The 21963-nt window shown below is 34.8% G+C and overlaps 1 protein-coding gene across 3 annotated transcripts in view; it reads right to left on the bottom strand.

Moving 5' to 3' along the window:
• The window catches only part of PCSK5 (proprotein convertase subtilisin/kexin type 5), a 201356-nt gene that overhangs the window by 31883 nt on the left and 147510 nt on the right, over nt 1-21963 (bottom strand). The window contains exons 21-24 of one of the 3 annotated variants that reach the window (XM_070938639.1): nt 6502-6604; nt 5036-5175; nt 3578-3781; nt 2872-2940 (exon numbers count right to left, since the gene is read on the bottom strand). In XM_070938639.1, coding sequence (XP_070794740.1) covers nt 2872-2940; nt 3578-3781; nt 5036-5175; nt 6502-6604 — 516 coding nt within the window. Of the gene's footprint in view, nt 1-2871; nt 2941-3577; nt 3782-5035; nt 5176-6501; nt 6605-19845; nt 20376-21963 lie in introns of those variants that run through there. The other 2 variants (XM_070938640.1, XM_070938641.1) reach the window with 2 other exon arrangements.

Genomic DNA, 21963 nt, shown 5'->3' with positions numbered 1-21963 from the left:
AATGAGAATCAGATAATTTCTCAAACCAAATTAGGACCACGTAGGCTTTGGATTCAAACACAAAATGAGCGCTTCTGTTATCATCATCATCATTATCATCATCATCATCATCATCATCTCATTAAAATCAAAATGATATTATCACACATTGCAAAATTTATGTGCTATCTCACAGGAACTACAGTGCATGGGAGTCATATTAAATACACTTGAACTTATTGAATCCAAACAAATGATACTTGTTTAAGATTTTACCAAAATTATTGTAAGAATACTTCTACAATATCAGGTATTTCCCTTTCTTTTCAAGTAAGGAAAATGATGATGCATAATAATAATAATTAGATTTGTATCATGTCATTTTCCTGTAAGAAGATTTATCATTGTTTTCAAATCTTACTGCTAGACTTATTGCTTTGAAAAGTTATTCCTACATTCTCTGAACAGTAATATTTTAAAAAACTAAAAAGCACCATAAAAATATAAAGGTGCACTCAAATCAGACTTTACTCCTGAAGATTGATTGACTTTAAACTATTTATACAGCTGCCCATCTCCTAGAGATGATAAAAAAAGTTTTTTACTTCTCAATCTAGTGAACAGCTTTGGCATCTGATAGTTTCCCATCCAAATACTAAATACTGTTACTGAACCTTGCTTAGCACTTTCAAGGTCAGACAAGGTGAGGGTTATCAGATGGCTGGCCAAAAGAGGACATGCCCTTATTTTTGTCACCACAACTTTCTTTCAATAGTCTTAAAATCAAATTTTCTTTTCAGTATCTAACAAGCTTTCTCATTAAAAACAAACTGTGGTATTGGGTTACTGCTCTATTGTGGCTGGGTGATTCACCCTGTAGGCCAAAATGGCTCTACTATAATTGGATTTCAATCCCTCAGAAAATAGGCAACCATTACAGATGCCATTTTGAATATTTCACCACACTCTACAGACAACCCTGAATCATACAAAAACAGAATTCTGTCTTCTTTGACCAAAGAAAAGAACAATATAATTGGTACACACACACATCTCATCAGCGAAATAATAAACATAGCTTTCCACATGCTATGGCTTTCACTCAAAAATGCCATGCTCCTGAGTAAAACCAGCATTTCCCAGTTGCCCAGATTTTGGCCTCCAGCTTTTCTCCCCTTCAATTCTATTTTTGCCTCCAAGTTCAGCTTTCAACAGTCAACTCATCTTTTAGAAGGCTATTAGAAACAGGTCAACAATCTACCATATGGTGTTTGCCTTTATTAAATCAGCTTTTAGCCCTGAATCAGCCTGAGAACTTCTCTTTTGAACCAGCTAAGTTGCATCCTGGATTCTCTTCCTTGCCACCAACATTTTATCTTTCAGGAGCTGGCAATCGTACTTGGAGATATTTTCGTGAATCTCCCATCTGGAATTTTTTCTGTGTAGTATCAGTATTTAATAAACCAAAAGTACCTCTGACCATTAAACACTGTGATTTTTCTGGGTCAACTTGATCTGATTTAATCCTAAAGTCCTAGCTCCAATATATTTTTGCCAAGTTTTTTGAGAACAAAAGTAATTAAACTAAAGAATTAATTATACTTCAGCATGTCTTTTAAAGGGTGAGTGTACACAGATCAACTTAGATGTAATTAAGAAAGACATTCACTAGGGATCTGAAATATAGGTAGCCCTTGAGTTATGACTACAGTGGAACCTGCCCATCACAATTGTAACTCATAATGGTAGTAAAATTTTGTCAATTGCACGACCAACTTGAGATTATGATTGCTTTTGCAGTGGTCATTAAGTGGATGCCATGGTTGCTGGGCAAACTAATGAGTCCTTATGGGTGCAGTTTTGTCAAAAACCAGAAATAAATGCTGTGTTTTGGTACAACCTTTGTAAAATGTAGCAACATGACTTTGTAAAATGTGGTCACAAGACTGGGGAACACTGTAAAAGGTTGTTAATGCAGCCCATTGCCAATTTCAAATCTGAATCATAAGTTTTCCCCAGGTGGCTCCTTCAGAACTTCGCAACAGATCATAAATTGAGGACCTCCCGTAATCATACTACAATTCGACTAAAGGCTATGTTGCCTTTAGTTTAAACATTTAATTGCTTCTTTCCTCTGAGCATTATTTAGCTGACAACTATTAAAATTAATACAAAACATATGAAGCATGGGAAGTACTCTTTTTTGTCATGGAAACAAATATACCATTAATATATTTTAAGATAGTAAAACTTCAAACATTCAGATTGTCCTGCAGTAGAATTTAAAATTGTTCGTTGCAATGGAATACATCTTCTTTAATGTTTCCAAAGATAGAAAAAACATGCAAACATAACTAAGGAAGACAAAATTCGTGATGTAAATTATCTGTAATCAAATAGTTTGAGGGCTTTTGATTAATTTAAAACAGCTGTTCTGGAAGGCTGTAGTGGAACAGACTCACAGCATTTAGTTAGAGATTTTTCTCTGAAAGGCCCCACTGGTCTTCACAGGGATACTGCCATTATACTCAGAAAGTAGGCAGAGCCAAGATTTTAAAAATATCAGGAACAAAATAGAATTACTCTTCATGGATTTAATAACTTCCCTTTCTGTACTGTTTAGCATGAGAATCCCAAGAGTAATGCATTCTCTCTCCCCCTATCCCACAATGGCCCTTTGACAATCTGTGAATTTCATTTCCCAGAATTCCTCAGCCATGCTGTCTCAGGAATTCTGGGAATTGAAGTTCACAGATCGTCAAAGGGCCATGGTTCCCTACCCCTGCACTAAAGCAATCCCTCAGATTATTTCCAAAACTTTCTGAGATAATACCACCCTAGATAGAGAGAGAGAAAAAAAGAAGTGAACCAAATTTTTAAAATGCAACATACCCGAGTTGCAGATGAGGCATCCTTCAGGGCAAGGAATGCAATCTTCCGAGTCGAGGCCTTTGATTTCCCCTGGATATTGAACAATGAAATCAGAGTTTCATTTTCCTCAGAAAAGGTACACGCACATGCACTCACACAAACACACACAAAGGGAGCACCGTACTTTGGATTCAATGGTTTATAAACTGCTTCAGAGCACATGGCAACAACTCCTAGCTGCATCACTTCCTAGATTTCAGCACAGGAGTTTGATCCCGTTTGCTATTTTTACTTGATTAATTTAGTTTCAGCTTGTCCAGTGGTGGGTTTCAAAAATTGTTACTACCGGTTTTGTGCGTGTAGCTTGGTGGGCGTGGCATAACTTGGTGGGCGTGGCTTGGTGGGCGTGGCAGGGGAAGGTTACTGTAAAATCTCCATTTCTTCCCAATCAGCTGGGACTCGAGAGGCAGAGAATAGATGGGGGGGGGCCAGTCGGAGGTGGTATTTACCAGTTCTCCGAACTACTCAAAATTTCCGCTATCAGTTCTCCAGAACTGGTCAGAACCTGCTGAAACCCACCTCTGAGCTTGACTGTCAATTATCTAGTGGAGACGCTGATTTCTCAGACGATTGTGGATTCTGTTAATGTTTTAAGGGAAGATGGAAACAGTGTAAAGAATAAATATTTGATATAAAACTTCTCACATTGCATTATAAGCAGCAGTACCTTTTTTGCATTTGTGTTCTTGGCAGCTGTTATTAATGAGAGAGTATCCCGCTAAGCACCTCTCACAGCTGGTTTGATTCAGGCACTCTTGACAGTGCTCAAAGCAGGGTGCACAAGTACTGTCAGCCACAGAAGGATAGAAGCCCAAAGGACAGCTCTTCCTGCATTCTCCCAGGTAGAGGAAATGCATGTGGCCTTTCTTATCTGGAAGAGGGAAAGCCAGATTAAGTTTAACAAAACACCCAGAAGCATTGCTTTAAAGACCCAGGATTGTGCTGGAAGGAGTCTGAAAAATCCTGTGATGACATAGTAAGAGAACAGTTCAAAAGACTGTAAACACTACAGAGTAAACCGTACCTAACTTAGTGGGAATCACCTCTTTGTTATCTGTAATTTTCAGATGTGTGAGGACTCAGCCCAATCATTCATTGTTATCTTCCTTTTTGCTTACATTTCAGATACTTTGCATCAGGAATAATAAAACCTGATAAATTGCATCGTCATCTTGAGGACAGCTCTCAGAAAACAGTATCAATTAGCATGGAATGTTCCTTCCTTCCTTCCTTCCTTCCTTCCTTCCTTCCTTCCTTCCTTCCTTCCTTCCTTCCTTCCTTCCTTCCTTCCTTCCTTCCTTCCTTCTGCATGATTTCTGGCAGACACTCTTTAAATAAGATAAAGTTGTTACGTGCGTAATATGGAATGGTGATCAAAGAAATAGCATGCAGGGATTTTTTTTCCTGTTCTCATTCCTAATCCTTGAACATAAAATCAGTTTATGTAATTTGATTCAGAACTTTCTCTATTAATCTGAAAAGAAATGTCTTTGGCTGAGAACAAAGCCATAGCAACTGTTAATACTGAAAAGTACAATTAAATGGCTGTCTTAGGCTTCATTGCCCTTCCAACCAGCTTTTTCTAAAGGACTGGAGGAAATAAAAGACTTGGCCCCATTCTGTCTCCTAACTGGTGGCCATGATGGCTTGTTTCTGACACTGGTGTTTAAAAAGATGGGATTGCTTATTATCTTTGGAACAATGGACATTCTACTGATAGCCAGTACTGAATACCTGAGATTTAGTACTACAGTACTATTGAGCTTTTTAGGGTATGGAAAGAAGAGATCAAATAAATATCACCCAGACCACTTGGAAGCCAATGTTATATGAGTCTACTCACATGTTGGAATTTTCTTTTTTCCCTAAATTCTTTTGCATACCCTCTCCTCTTAAATATACTCTGGAGGATTATTTGGGTTTTCAAACTGGAGAGAGGATGAAACAGGTGAGAAGAATTCTTCCTACCTCATGTTAATCGGTAGGAGAACATTAGATTCCAACCACACAACATAAATAAAACCAAATTCCCACTGTTGCAGCAAAATCCTACTGTTATTTTACTCTCTGGATATCGCAGTACAATTAACAGAAAATAAATGGGAGGAAAAAAGAGACGCCTTACCTTTAGCACAGCTAGTACATTCATTAGGTTCACTTCCACTGCATTCCGTACAGGACTCATGGCAAGAATGACACTGCTTGTTAAATTCAAATTTCCCTCTAGGGCATTGAATAACGCAGCGCCCGTCATCCAAAACTCTACTGCAAAAGAAAAGTGGGGAACATAACATTAGAATTAAGTAGCTGAAGAATAACTTACTCTTAAAGAATGAACTTAAATCAATCTGGAGACCGGCTTCCATATTCAGTTATATTCCACATATTCTTTGTACTTTGCTCTATTTTCAGTTTGAAAACTATTTACGACACCCAACAAGCTAAACTTTGAACTTCAAATTGATCTGGCTAATTTCTCAAGCCTTTTATAAAACTCCTTGGTATTGTTTCTCAAAGAGGTGAGGATTATTGTCTCTTTCCAGACTTAGGGAGCATAAGATCAGATGCTGCAACATATTATGTCAAGCCATTTTTAATTTATATTCAGCTAGTTTATTTTTTATCTTTTTATAAAACATATAAAACATTTTTTATGTTTTTATGCTTACACTAGGGTCCTTGTATTTTCATGTCACTGATGGTTGTGAACTGGGAAATCATTTACGTTTATGGAAAACATTCCACAAATAATATTCTCCCATATCACTACGGATATTTCTTATCTATTTATCCATAAATAACCCAGAGTTTATTTATTTGTTTACTCCTTGTTCTATGATGAGCCATTTACTAAACATTTATTTATCCTCATGAGTACTTTATTTCCATTATATCGTTCTTATCTCATTCAGCAAACAATATTCAATTTCACATTCATGGGAAACTAATTCAAAACCTTTCACTGTATACAAATCAATAAGATACAGTCAAATTTTTTTATATGAAAATCCTTTTTGTATTTATATGTTTTACTGGAGGTTCATATAACTTATTACTGTTTTAGTTAGATCCTTATTGTAACTCAGTTCTGATTCTGAACTTGGGCTCTGTCTGACAGTGGAATCCAAATTGTGAGATAGATTTTTCTGCAGGAGATTTTGTAATACCGTTATATTAATGTCTAGAAAATGTTCCACATTTTCATTGACAATGCAAGGGATTCAGAAGAAAAAGTTGGTATGCAAGTGATGGAATGATTTATTATTGTGTATTCCTAAACTCTTTTTTTAATCAACTTGCAGAGGCATGCACCAGTGTAAATATAGATTCTGAATATCCTCAAGTTTTTCAATATCATTTTTTCCCTATATATATTAAGGAACAAGATATTTTTCTCCTTTCAGGATGAGAAGTACATGGCATATGCAGTAGGGGCAACATAAAATGGTTCATTCCAGTCAATTAGGGATTATAAACTCAGATTATGCTTGTTTTACATCAATTTGCAAAATAGCTTGAATTAAATGCAGTAAATATGAATAGTATTGTAACTCCTACATGGATAGAGATTATTTAATAAGAATGGCTTACTTTGCATATGTACAACCAATGCAGTCCTTTGAAGTTGGTCCTATGCATTTAGAGCAGGAAATGTCACAGAATTGGCAGTGACCAAGAAAATCAATATATTCTCCTATGAAATAAAGAGTTTATTTATTTTACTAAAATTCTGGTTAAATTAAAGCCACAACCACCAACAAAACAGAAAAGTATGGTTATTTGCTGAAAATTGCCAATGAACGTGGCAATTGCCAATGAAATATGACAAATATTTCCTGAAAAAACGGCTTTCAAAAGAAGTTAGTTTATATAAGTTTATATAAGTATTAGTATAGAACAGGGGTGTCAAACTCGCAGCCTGTGGGCCAGATGCATCATGCACTGCCCACGCCCAGTTTAGTCATGATAGGTCACATGAAAAAGCTGTGACAATGCGAGTTTGACACCCCTGGTATAGAACATGTTTCAAGCAAAAACTTACAGCATCTGCCACACAACACTCTAGACTTAACAAGAGTGTTACACTCTAGACTTTCTTGTTGGTAACAAAGACAAAAAAAAAGTGGAGATTGCAATACTGGGAGATACTAGAAGAGAAGAGAAAAACCTGGAGAAATTATAAAAATATAAAGACCTGCAAATAGAAGTAAAATGACTGTGACAAAAGAAAGGAAAGGCAGTGGCAATAGATGCTTTGGAATTTGCTTTTGGCAATTCCAAAATAGCTGAAGAACCACTTGAAGTTCATCGGCATTGACAAAATCACCATCAGTCAATTGCAAAGGCAGCTTTACTTGGAATTGCTTACATCCTGGGATGATACCTTCAATACCACTGAACAACAGTATCCACTATCCCAGGTCCTTGAGAAGGACTCAATAGGTAGGGGGGGGAAAAAGCCAAATCCAGTCTATACATCAGCTGACAATGTGACCAATCATAATAATCTAATAGCAGGAATAATCACATGGATACATTCTTTCTTGGCATGAGAAGATGTTGTTTATGGTGTACAGCTGAAAAACGCTGCACATGGAATGCAGCTCACAAATTTGAATTATGTTGGAATTCTTCAGAAATATTTGTCTAATACTGGGCATCAGAGGGGCAATCAAAAGCATTCTTTCAAATGGTAAATAAAAAGTTTTGGATGTAGGTGTCAGTTTTTCTAATGTAGGAACAAGTAAGGTATTTCCCTGCGGGCAAAGATTACCCTTCCATTCATATATTACCTAGTACAGATACTCTTTGACTTACGACCACAATTGAGCCCAACATTTATGTTGCTAAGTGAGACATTTGTTCAGTGAGTTTTGCCCCTTAGCAATTGCAGTTGCTAAGTTTGTAGCAAGCTTGTTAAGTGAATCTGTCTTCCCCACTGACTTTGCTTGTCAGAAGTTTGCAAAAGCTGATCACATGACCGCAGGACATGGCAAGTGTCATAAATATGAACCAGTTGCCAAGTATCTGAATTTTGATCACATGACAATGGGGATGCTACAACAGTTGTGTGAAAAATGGTCATAAGTAACTTTGAACAGTCACTAAATGAACTTTGTAAGTTGAGGTCTACAGGATAATCTTGCATAGAAACTTTTGGTAAAATTTTAAAACACTTCTAAGACTATTGGAGTGGTTCATGTAATTTTTAAAAACTTTACATACAGGTATCATACAAATTAGCATGAAAAGTTTTCTGAAACATGGATGTGAAATTTAAATGAGTTGGTGTATAGTTTGGAAGATTTTATTATAACTGCTTATGCCAACAAGCCATTCACAGGACCTGAAAGAGAAAACAAAGTAAGAATCAGTGACGACTACCTGATGTAGCAGGTATGAAATAACTAATAAAATAGAGGAATATTATATTAATTTATAACGCAGTTAGTATAGAAAGTCTTTTTCAGAGACTAAAAAAAATTGGGAGAGAGGAAAATGGAATATATTGTTTATGTTGATAAAATAATGGCATTTATCTTCTAGAAAAATATTAAGCACACGTAGAAAGCCACTTTGGTCTATTGGTTAAGGCACCAGGCTAGAAGGCAAAGACCATGAAACAAGTCCTGCCTTAGACATGAAAGCCAGCTGGGTGACTTTGGGGCCAGTCACTCTCTCTTCCAGCCAATCCATCTCACAGGGTTGTTTATTTGGGCGAGAAGTTGTGTTGGATATGTTTGCTGCCTTGAGTTATTTGTAACAATAATAAAGGTTGCAAACAAACAAACAAACAAACAAAAATAGACAATAGCTGATGGCAAATAAAATATTCCAAAAATAGAGGTTTATATAAATGCAATTTTGAGAGTATGAGAAAAACCCAAATATATTTTGGACAAAAATTGTCTGATTCAGCATAAATAAAAATGTAGATAGGCAAACCTATTGGAGATAAATAAATGACACATCTCTGGAGGAATTTCCTGTACAAAGTTGGCTTCAAACACAGTTGGAATTCTCTGTAACAAATGAATTGCTCTGCATTGGGGATTTGTAAATATTCACTGAACCTCTAGCACATTTGTGTCTGGCAAGAGGGAAAAAATCCTGAATCTTTCCACCTTGCTTATTTTTTGGCACACAATATTTTTGTTTTCTTTCTTTATACTGTACCATAATGACTAAGAAAAACATTCAGGAAAAAATGAAGATATTTATTCATTACCACACTTGGATAGAGCAAGCAGGCTTGATTTGTTCCAAGCTTGGATATATCTTAGAAGCTTGGCTGCATCTTAAAAAAGAATAACTCCTCTCCCATACATTTGTATATCAGGCTGCCTCCATTCACTTAATACATAATGCTGCAATGCTGGTAAAGTAGATATGTCAATCAGATACAGTCAAATTTCAAATTAAGTTGGTTATTTTGTAGAGAGTGAGTCACTTTGTAGAATAAAGTAGGATTCTTTCAAAGTAATTGGACTGAATTTGTTTCAGCTCCAGTGGAATGTTTAACTTATATAATAGTTTGCAAAAGAAAGACAGAAAGAAAGAAAGAAGGAAAGAAGGAAAGATGGAAGGAAGGAAGGAAGGAAAGAAAGAAAGAATTAAAAGAAGGAAAGAAAGAAAGGTAAGGGAAGGAGGGAGGGAGGGAGGGAGGGAGGGAGGAAGGAAGGAAGGAAGGAAGGAAGGAAGGAAGGAAGGAAGGAGATCAAAGCGTCTTATTAGTGGGATATTTCAGGAACTGAAAAAAAAAGGTGTAAATGAAAAAAGTCTAGATGACAAAATAAGGCAGAACTTTACATGAAATTATGAAACTCAAAATGTTGATCTGCAAATCCTTCTATCAGTGGGATGTAATTTTAAATTTCCTAAACATTGGGGGTTAGCTGGCATCAAATTAGAAGGGCAGTCCAGGTAGGTCTCATACTAACTACACAGCACAACCACAGGGACCAAGACAACCTTTGCAATTCTCAACAGTAACATGAGTAGCAGACCAAGCATGGTGATAGCAAAAGAGGCCAGGATAAAAAAAATAGAAACTGAAAGAAAAAGAATTCATGCCTTCTTAAAGCAGTTCCAATAACAGCTGCACTGCTGAATAGCCACAATAGAAAAGAACACATAGAAATTGGAGGCAACCAAGCCAACTGGAAGAAGGCTTCATTGGTATTATTTTTCTGGACTACCTATGCTACTTCTTTGAATATCTAGCAGCTTCCATTTGGAGTGGCAGAACTTGATTACAATTGTCCAAAAGATGCTTGCATGCCTACCTACCAATCTTGTTGCAATTGTCTGAATGCTGAGTTTGAGGAGTTGTTAATATTTCTAAAATCCAGGCATCTGTTCTTTGGGTCCTCCTCTACCCCTGAAAACCACTGTCATGTGGATCACTGTTGCCACTTGTGGTCCTTGAACCTTTCTTTAGTTTTTTATTTTGTCTTTACTTTGAAATCTGGATTTTTACAGCACTATACTTTATGTGGATTGTTGAGGGCAGCTTTGTCAGGGCAACTGCTCCTCAAAACATTGTTCATTGTGGTATTTGTGACCACTGGATTGTATACATTTCTGTTTGTTGTTCATAAGGGAAAAAAGCAAAACATGCTTTATAGCATGCCAACTGAACCTGCCAACTCCGAGGCCAATGATACAATATACAAATATTCCTCTGTTGGCTGTTGTTGCCATTGTCACGATCTCCTAGTTTGATTAGAAGAATATACCTACTTCTTATTTAATGACACTGTGAAAATCTTATCAAAAATAGTGGTGATTCGCTAATATTTGGCACTATCATTGTATTTGCAGAAGCTAACCGGACTGAGAAGCCAGAGGATCAAAAATTATAGTTAAATTATAGTTAAATCTATTTTAGTTCAGTAAACAAAAATGAAATATGAATGTATGAGAAGCCTAGAAGGAAGTGCTGTCTTTGAAAAGAAGCCGAATTCTGTGAATAATTTTGCAAGTTTATCCGCATAAAACAAGGCTCAGATGGTGTGCATAAATGAGCTACACAGGTGTGAGCAATCTGTTTCCCTGAAAGGTATTTACATTTCTGCATCTTCTTTACACATTTCTCCAAAGCATGATGCAAAAATTTAGGATCCTGCCATGCAATAGTACAAGTACATTTTATTGCCAATTTTTGATGGAGAATGAAGGAAAGAAATGTGTTAAATTTTCAAATATCTTATTATAGTTACAAAACTTAACCTCACTGAAGCCTGTCCCCTAATATAGAAAAACAAGTTGAAAAAAATTCAACCTTCATCTTCAAAGTAGTTTATACAGGACTTACCTATTCATGTGATGTTCACAACAGCAATCATGTGAGCTATGCTATACTGATTTTCAGTGTTTCCCATCTTTGGTGACTTTAAGATGTGTGGACTTCAACTTCCAGAATTCCCCAACCAACCATGCTGACTGGGAAATTCTGGAGCTGAAGTTCACAGATCTTAAAATCACCAAGGTTGAGAAACATTGTGTTAGAGAGTGACTTAACCCAATTCCCTCTAGTGAGTTTCTATGGCAGAGGTTGGCCTTGAACTTGGGTCTCCCTTTTCCTAGATCAACACTTTTGCTATAAACATCATGCCTTACTGCTTATCCTACATGATCTTCAGCAACTAATTTTGTTTTACATTGTCCCATCATTGTACTAAATTATGATTCTTTGAAAAAAAGAATGTAGTCCAGGATCCATAACTGACTGAAAAATACTTCTATATGACACCTCATGCTTGCCTAGGGCTAGAATGAATTTGTGGGACTTGAAGTGTCCCTAATACCACACCTATAAATAGACTTAAGGCATAACTGAACTTAAAACCCATTGTTTCTTTTATAATTGCCAGTCTTTTACCAGTACCATCACTTCATATATTCTCTGCCTGTCTACATAGTGCCAGCATGCAAAACCAGAGCATGTTTGAGAGCTTTGTTAAAGCTGAAATTTACAAAATAGTTAAAAATAATACCAAGGGCTATTGTCTTTTTAACAAGAAGAATGGAACCTGTGTTTTGCTGCAAAGTGACATGTACTTTATTAATACTGCTGCAAAAGCAGAGTGAAAAATTTCCTTTATTTTCTGTTGGTTACTCACTCAGCTCGCCCTATCTATCCCAAACATAGCTTAATATCAATGATATGTATTAAAATGTAAACTGTAGCAGTACTGCACAATGATCTTGATCTTCATTGGTTTCATACTAATATGAAATATAAACAATTATCTTTTTTAATGTACATTTCATATATATTTACTCCTGGCATGAAATGGATCTGCGTAATTGTGATGGACAGAAAATATTTTACTATTCTCTGCTACTCTGCTACTTTATTACACTGATTCTACTACACCACAGGGTGCTGTAAGAATATAATTATGCTATAATTAAGTTGGCATGTAATTATGCCAACAGTACGTTGTGCAAGAGTTTCACAGAGCAATAAAAGTTGACAGCAGTGTAATGCAAAATAATTTTTTCACTGAAAGTTTCTTTGGGTGTCCTTCGGGACTCAACTCTAATAATTTACATGGCTATACAATCTGTCAATAGAATTGTGGCTTCATATTAAATCATATTTTATCCACTAGCAAAGTTTTGTTTATAAAGTACAATTATATTTAAGCTTTTTTAGAGAATCAGTTTGGTCTAGTGGTTAAGGAGACCCAGAAGCTGTGAGCTCTAGTCATGCCTTAGGCATGTAAGCTGGGTAGGTGACTTTGGGCCAGTCACACTCTTTCAGCCTTCAAGGCTCTGGTGAGGAGCTGGTCAGTCAATTCCTGTTGTAACCACTTTATTAATCTGAAAAAAGTGGATCCTGCAGTTGTGGGAAAATACTAGGAAGAAAAAAGTATGTTCAGCTTTCTGTTTTTTTTTTTGGTAGATTCATTATACTGAACGGTCAGTGATTACTTTTTTAAACAGATTATAAAATAAAATTATAGCATTGTACTTCTCAAATTATGCACTCAAAAAAGTATCTCCTCATACTTGTTGCTTCAACATTTAACGTACAGAGCACAAATAAACAATTGTTTCCTTGGATCATTTCCTATCTTTGTATGAAATATTTAGTTGACTGTAAATACTCATGATGAAGTATATCTGCAACGTTTGGAGAACTTTCAAGAAATTCTTTTAATAAAATGTTCACTTATCATTTTGAAATATTTGTCCAATACTAAGCTTGGCTAAGAAAGGTAGATCTGGATAATTTTTGTGGTTGCTTTTAGCGTTAGCTGAATGTCAAAAACCTTGCCAGAAGAGTGATCTGATAGACTGGGGAATTTTAATAGCTGTTTAGTAGCATCAATGACTTTTGAGTAAATCTATCTGTCATGAGATAAGGGATGTTCTCTTATCAGTTTGTAGCATATTAAAGTACAGGACCCAAACTAAATTGACAGAATCATGAAGCGATGTAAATGCTGTAGTCCCTGAAACTAATATTTTTCAACTTCTTCATAACAGATCTAGAATTTAGAAGTGAGTGGAGATGTGGTGGTGATAATTTACTGTATATAATTTTTTTAAAAAAGCGAAGAGACCTAAATCATTTTAAAATAGTGGTAAAATGGTTGATGCAACTCAGTTGAAAAACTTGGATACATATTCCTACATACGGATAGAAAAACCGAATGGCATCAATTTAGAACAGGTGGGGAAATCTGTGAAGTCTGTATATGAAAAACATCTGAATGTCCTTGAAGACCAGAAGTTAAACATAAACCAGGAATGAGATGTAGCTGCTAAAAGCCAAGGCTACTTTGAAGCCCACTGTCTAGGTCACAGGAAGTGATTATTCTACTCCACTCCCTGATCAGATCCCAGTAGGCATACTGTTTCCAGTTTGGGCACCACACTCTACCAGAAAGGTAGAGACAAAATTAAAGAAGTTTAGACAAGGACTACCAAGATGGAAAGGTCTGGAAATCAAGTCCTATGAGGAATGGTGAAAATATATTTGTATGTTTACCTTACAGAAGAGACCATTGTGATAAGATATAGTGTCAATCAAATATCTAAAGGGTTAACACATAAAGAAGGAGAAGATATTCTCAGTTCAAAACCATTTGTTTAAAAGTACTCAGAAATAGAATTAGGAGGAAATTCTTGATTGTATGATATTTTATCCAGTTAAACAAGCTGCCCCATGGTGCAGTAAGATTTCCTTTGTGGAAGATCTTCAATCAAAGGTTAGACAATCATCTGTCAGAAATGCTCTAATGAATCCTGTACTGAGCAGGAGACCAGATGAGATTTGCTGTAAGGTCACTTCCAATTCAATGATTTTATGATTCTCTGAAGTTGGTGTTATCTGTGAATGAAGGTTAGCTCAGATCCACACTATAAATCAGAAACATTCACAGTATGTTTTGATTGCTGCTGCAAAGCTTCCTTCTGGGGCCAGAGTTTTCCTGGCAAGTTCTGGATTGTTACTCATAATCTTTAAGGCTTTTTCTAGATAAGTCAGCTGAGAACACATGACATCTTGCAGACAAATCTATCTTTCTGCTGTGCTCTGAAATATCAATTGGGTTAAATGGCGTGGGATTTTTAGAGAATAAAAAACTTGTAAGATTTCAATCATGACCATTCAATTTAAAGCCATATTTTATTTACGTTTTATAAGAGGAAAAAAATGTGGTAGTTTTGTGTGGTTATGACAACCATCTTGACTTTTTTGATGACCTCCCACCTTCCTGGGATGACCCCAGTCAAGTTGGTCCATTATACCATGCACAATCATGGATTCCATTTTTACCCCAATTCCTAGTATAGTGTTATCCACCTCTCTGCATTAGCTGAGCCATTTGTTTTCCAATAACTTCTATAACGATACATTTCATTTGTATTCTCTGGATTGACAACACTGTATATTTATGTCACCTATAAGACTCTCCTTTTACCACAATCTTTGAGGTCTTATTGCTCTGATCTTTGGACTCTGCTTCTGATAGAGAGTAGAAGAAGAGATATAGTAGGCTGCAATAAGGAAAAGAAACACAGTCAAGGACATCTCTAGGAGTGAGTCATAAACACAGTTTTCCTCCTCCCTGATAAACTACAATCCTTTGGGAGAATGACTTAGTAAAATAAACAACAATAATAATACAATAATAGTGATTATTCCTAGGTTTTAGAAATGAAGTCATAAATGCTCTACTTTGGATTGCTAATTGAGCAGAAGATTGTGCTCTTTGGCCCAAATCTCACTGAAATAGACCATCGATTGTGACTTTTTAGTTTATGCTGATGAACTAGACCATTCTTCTTTAGTCTTCTATAATGAAAATGTAAATTATCACTAAATTATCTTCCTGATAGAATCAATGGTACTGACAAACCCACTTTCACTGTAGCACTGAAAGCAACTCAAAATTCCAGGATATCTCAAAAAAAGAAGAGAGGAGTCAGAGGACACAGCAAAAACAAGAGTCATACTTTTCCGATTCAGTTCTCATTTCATATCCAAAAAAAAAAGTAATTCCCTACCTACATCAAATCTATAAATGTTAAAATGTTACCTGCCCAATGGAGGCAGGTCCTCCTTAAATCTATGTTGCTCAGAGTAGAGCACCAGCTGAGAGATTGTAAAGTATGCTTATATTTTGTGAAAATATATTTTCATAACTTCCCAATAAAATTTGGAGCTGTCTCTTTCTCTCTGCCTCTGTCCCTCACTCTGCTTTGGGGACATAAAGTTACTTAGTAATTACAATTAATTAGGGCTCTATAAAATGAAGGAAACCAGGAAGAGGATTCAAGGTTTCAGCAGTGGGTAAAAAGTCATAACCAGAGTGCCAGGTCAGACTTCTGTGGAATTGCTCAGAGGACAGATATACTCACTAGCAGACCAAATTATCCTACCTGCTGATGTTTAGTCACCAGCTTTTACAGAAATGTGAGACTGTTTTTTTTTTTAATGATAGATTATTTGTTCATTCCACGCTGAACCTAGAAAAAAACAACCTCTCATTGTTTCTCTGTCAACTTTTTTGTTCTTGTTAAAATAGCTAAACCACTTGATCTTCTGTTTTTGATTCATGCTGTTGCCATCTTAGCTAATAGGTATATAATTCTACCTGGAAGCTACGTTTGTGTATTTATTTAACTTGTGGTTTGTGAGACTGCAATAGATAAAGTGATGCTGTGAAGCAGATAGGGCTGTTTCACTTACAACCATGGAGCACGGGCTTTATTCATTGTCATGGTGAAGGACATTCACTCTCCAATTAAAAAGAGATATCTCATTTGATATAACCTTTCATTGCTTATTTAATGCTAAAAAAATTCCACCAATTTATAGCAGAGCTTCGAGGTCAATTCACACATGCAATTAATTACTGTGTATGTTAGAATAAGCACTGAGTTTTAAAGTTTATTAACATCTGGTCCTTGTTCAGATTACCCCATAATTATTTAAATCCTACTGTGGCATAAACATTATGGCACAGCTTTGAAGAACCATACTTTTGTATGTTCATGAGTTGATCCTTTGTATGAAATATTGGACACTCCATGGATAAATTCTATTCTTCCACTGGAAGAGAACAATGCTGGGACACAAATTCAAATTAAGGTGACAAAGACTACAGCATTTCATTAAGTTGCAAATTTGATGAATGATCATAGCTTTCTCAAAATTGATTCTATGTCCTGTACAAAATATTATAAAATCATTTGTAACTGTTGGTGCCTCCATCCCTTTGGAAATAAATAAGAGATCTGAATATTCTTCTACCCCAAGACCAATAATTTAATATAAAACATTCTTTCAATTTATTTAAGCAATTTCTGTTGAATACCAAATTACTTGTTTAAAAAAAATTAGGGAAAGGAAAAACGCAGAAAAAGTAACATCTAAGCAAAAGAATATATAAGTCATATGCTTATGACATATATATGTTATAAATGTGCTTTACTAGGCTGATGGAGAAAAGGTTAATTTAATAGAAAAAAATAAAATGTAGAATAACATTGATTTTGGCCACTAACAATTACAATACTACCTGTTTTTACAAATAACAGCTGGACGTTTTACAGATGTACAGTATTTTGCAGTAAAATGTATCTGGATTTAACAATATCAATATTTAAAAAAATTAAATTTTCCTCTATATTAGATTAAAAGCATTTTAAAGTATCCAAATAAAATCTTTACAACTTAATATATTATATCACAATTTGGAGACACACAAGCACACACACACTGATGTATTTGCATGTGTGTATGTGTTGCGTAATATTTACTTATATAATATATCTATACCATTAACTTAAATCGTGGAAGCATTATTTTCTAGTTCTTTGTCATGTAAAAATGAGGCAGTAATAATACAACTAGAACAGGGTTATGAGAATTTTTGAAAATTGGGCATGAGTGGCAATAACCATATCATGCTTACTATGTCTTCTCAGAGTACAAGCCACCGCCCAACTTACATAAAGTTACATTAAACTTAATTACTTTTGAAAAAGAATAGACAATGAGTGATTAATTGAAATGCTATTAATCTCAAAGAAATTCATACACAGCTAGATCAGGGTAGCATATCTGACTTTTTCCCATTTTCACCAATCATTTCCAAGTCAAAAATATCATCTGTAGGATATTACTATGCAGGAGCTTTGTCTTCTCATGGATTCTGTTTTTCACTCCAGCCAATTTCTTTAAACTTCTCCTTTATCTCCTTATTGAAGCCATCTCTTTTAAGATCTTAGTTTAAGTTTTAGAATAAGAGAGATGGTAAAAATAAATATGTTTTTAAAATATTGTCTAGAATTTACTTTGGACAATGTAATGCCTTTCTCAGATTGTGTTGGTCTTTAGTATATTTAAAATAAGTTTTTTTCTTCATTTGAAATTTTGTTAAAATAGGATTGTGTACTTTGTAACTATGTTACACACACTAGAATTTCTCTTACATCTACCTTTTTCTAGAATATAAATTTAAAAAAAAGATAGCTGGCTAGATTTTGTGCAAATCCTAAAAAATAGTGAAAATACGCTTGAGACTATGAATGACAGTATCAAAACACCTTTATCTTTTTGCTGGTCTCTTAAATGTTTCAAGTTATAATAATAAATACTGAGGATTTTAAATGAAATGAGTTTTCAAGGTGATAATTATTCATTTTAATCTGAAAAGAAATTTATTTCTAAAGAATTTGATGGTTAGCTAGATGATTTTTGTGCATATTTATTTATATTGAAAAGAGATTCATTTCTATATAATATGTAATGTTCAGGAAGCCTATTTTTTTCAGGATAAATAAAACATTTTTATTTCATATAGATCTGTGCTATATACAGTGAAAACAATTAAAAATGGCAGAATTTTTATATTTTCTGATACATGAATGTTTTGAATATTAATTAAAATTCACAAATTATATTTTAATACTATTTTCAGTATTAAAATAGAATATAGAAAATATACTATGAAATTTGAAACTTATTTTGGGAATTTTCTCTACATATTATATGGTAGCAGAAAAGCTTTAGGCTTAGGACTTTTAAGTTTTCTATTATTGCACAATAATAAAAATTATTTCACTCTTGATGGAATACTGATAATGCATGCACATTAAGAGTAAAATTTGGTTTAGTAAATTAATTCCAGTTATAGGTATAGATCACACAAATGTTTATAGTAGTACCATTGTATTCTGGATTTAATATCTATTCATTTTTCACAATTGCTGAAATCCAGAGAATTTACTCTTTGTTCAGAAAGCAATATATCATGAATGTATTGAGCATACTACATATAAAATAACCTATGCATGAGCCAATACATATTTACTTGCTGAAGGGATATTGAAACCAATACATGGATATGATTGTGGATGTGCTCATTTTATTCACTTTTATGCAACCCCCCCCTCCCTGCAAGCTCTGTTTATGGATCTTATTTTACTGCACATGACTAAACATGATACTATTTGGTGGAGTATTTGGCATATCCATGTATGCATCACACTTTAATAAATGTATGGAATATTTGGTAGGAAAAATTTGAGTTTTAGAAAGTATCAATAAAAGGATCTAATGTTAGCTAAAGGAAAATAAATGATAAACATAAAGATATGTAAAAGTAAATATGTAAAAAGAAATATCAACAGATTTTTGGAAAGTTCTTTTTAAAAATTGATGTATGGTATGTATTTTTGTTGAAGATAGTTTTAAGATTGAAATTAATTTGGTCTACTTATATTCCTCTATATATATTATATGAACTGATATTTGATTGCTATTTACTGCTTTTTGACTCCTGATAGACTATTTCATGTGCCAAACTCGCAGCATCACGTTGCAGTCACGTGACATATCGCAATGGGGTACGCGTGGCCTGTGCATGACTCATTTGGCCCACAAGCTGCCAGTTTGACTCCCCTGGACTATTTGGTTCACTTAAATTAGATTTTATTTATTAAAATTATTTCCTTTAATTTTTATGTTTAACTTGCCTGATCTGAAGTCATGGCCCATATCCCAAGAAATATATTGGTATCAAAGTTTTAAAAGTGCACACTCTATCTTATGGATATTGGTGGATTCCAGTTTCAAGTATAAAAGCTACACTTAAAAAGGGAGGGGTACTTGCATCTTTCAGAGTTTATTCATACCAGAATGAAGCTCTAAAACTTCGAAATGTATCTTTAAAAAACACACTGGTTTATCTGTCCAGAATTCTGAAAAGCTGTTGGAGAGTTTACCAATGTGATAAAATGAATCCAAGCAAATGCTACCCAACATACAATCACACTAAAAAAATGCAGACACCACTATAATGCACGCAGAGCATGAGCTTCCAACAAAAAATGTTATTTCTTTTCAGAGTTCTTCTCATTCTTATTACATGAGGACAAAAAAGAAAAGACTAATGCAAGTATGTTTTTTGTTTTGTTTTAATCCATTGTAAACTTGTGTTGTATTGTTGGTGCACTCTACACATCTTCAAGGGAAACAAGCAGAAAAAAAAAAAAGAAAAGCAGATTTTTGTCAAAAAAATAATAATCCAGGCATGTCCTTAAATTGACAGGAAGTCAAATGACTTTAATTTGGCATCAAATGCTTTGGTCACACCCTACTGACACTGTGATCCCAGATGTTTTGTTCTGAACACCCAGTAACGAAAGGTAGGCTCGTTGTAGTTTTATATTTTAAGTTCCAATATACAGTTCACTGCCTCCCCAAAGGGGAGAAAGAGAAAGAGGAGAAAAAAATGTGGTTTTCGGAGGGTTTCCCCATTTTTAATAATATGGATTAATCTATAAGTCTACCGGAACAAGAATGCCTGGAGAGAAGCCAAATCAACCTTTTAGTGTACATGTTCTGCAGCAAAGTTGCTGAAGTACTTTCCGCTGGCAAAGATTATTCTTTTTCACTAGCATACAGAAGCCGCCTTCTGCCCAAGACTCTTCCGTTGCTTCAGGAGGTCATAGAGAGTGGAAGGAGGTTGAGTTTTGAACAGCATGGTGTCAAGTAGAGGGAGATTTAATTGGTCAGACAGGCAAATTTGATAGAAGAAATCATTCAGGAGCAGGTAGCAAATAGAAAATTGGATTTCCATCAAAAGGAATTTCAGTCACAACAGCATTTGTTTTCAGGAAAATACATTGTGTTGTAGCAAGGAGTGATTTGTATCCATTTATGTAAGAAGAAAAAAAAAAGATCAGAAAAAGAAGTATTAGAAAACAGTGAAAAATTCAGTCAGAGATATCTTATTGAGTATTATGAATTTAAAAAAGAATACTAAACAGAAACACACAAGAATGTACACATAATTTTAAATCATATAGAATTTAATAGAATATTATTCTGATTTTTGTGTGCGTGCTCCCCAAAATGTTTACGGTAAAGATTTCTTTGCTCACTGTGCAATTGCAAAGCATGATTTATTATAATGTGCATCACAATCATTTTTTAAAACTTATTCACTTGTTACTTTATGGAGATAAGCAGCTGCCAATGGAAGAGCATTTGCCAGTGGAAATAGATTTTCTCTAACCTAGCAGCTCCTTCTGACGCACCCCACCCCACCCCCTACTATAGAGCGATTGAAGGCTGCAGTCAGGAGGATTCAAAAGGCAAATTGAATATTATCCTGTCTTTGTGAAGAACATGAGTTTTCAATCTGATTTTAAATCCAATCCCACATTCAGATAAATCTGCCAGTGTCCTGTTTATCACAATTCAAGCTGGTAAGCACTTTTCCCAAACAATCAATCAGTTAAAGGGATATTGCAATACTTGGTTGGTTTAGCAATTTTACTGTGTACAAAAGCATGTTATTTTATACATGCTTTTAAAGGAGAACTATGAAATAATGAGATGGGGAGAAAATTAAAATCACCCTTGAAACTAGGATGTGCATGAAAATATTTCTCACTGGAGGTTTGTTTTCTTAAATTCATTGTTAGTGGCAAATGCTGTAAAACTCATTGAACATAAAGATGCTCTCAATAGCATTTGCATATATTGTCATTGATATTGAAATCATTATGTTGTTAAGAATCTTTCAAATTTTGAATGCTACTTAAACTGAAAGGGATCACAAGCAGAGGCCTAATATCATGCGGACATTAATTCTCTGTAAATTCAGAATTCCGCATATATTACCGTGATCATAAAAAAATATTGCAGTTGCACAGTAAACCCTTGATTTAGCAGACCAGTGGGGAATGGGGTTGTCATGAGAGCAGATATCCATTAAATCCAAATGTCTTTTATACAAGCATATTTCATGTATTTTATGCATATTATAGTTTCATAAATGGCAAAAGGGATTTTATTCATGTACAGAATACTTAAATTTTGTCTGCTGTATTTGAGATCTCCTAAAGGGTTTTAACTGAGGGTTTACTGTGGTTTAAATAATTTGATTTCCAAGTCATAGGTTCCCTTAAGTATCAGGAAACTCCTCACTTCACCCCCAAATATAGCTTAAAATTATTCTGAAAATGTCACGAGAAGCAATAGCGAGGTTGTGAGTTAGACATCTTAGAATGGAGTAT

Source organism: Pituophis catenifer, unplaced genomic scaffold (assembly GCF_029215685.1).
Source record: "Pituophis catenifer annectens isolate HBS135680 unplaced genomic scaffold, rPitCat1.0.hap2 SCAF_2, whole genome shotgun sequence".
Classification (NCBI taxonomy): domain Eukaryota; kingdom Metazoa; phylum Chordata; class Lepidosauria; order Squamata; family Colubridae; genus Pituophis; species Pituophis catenifer.
This window is presented reverse-complemented; position numbering and strand designations above follow the sequence as displayed.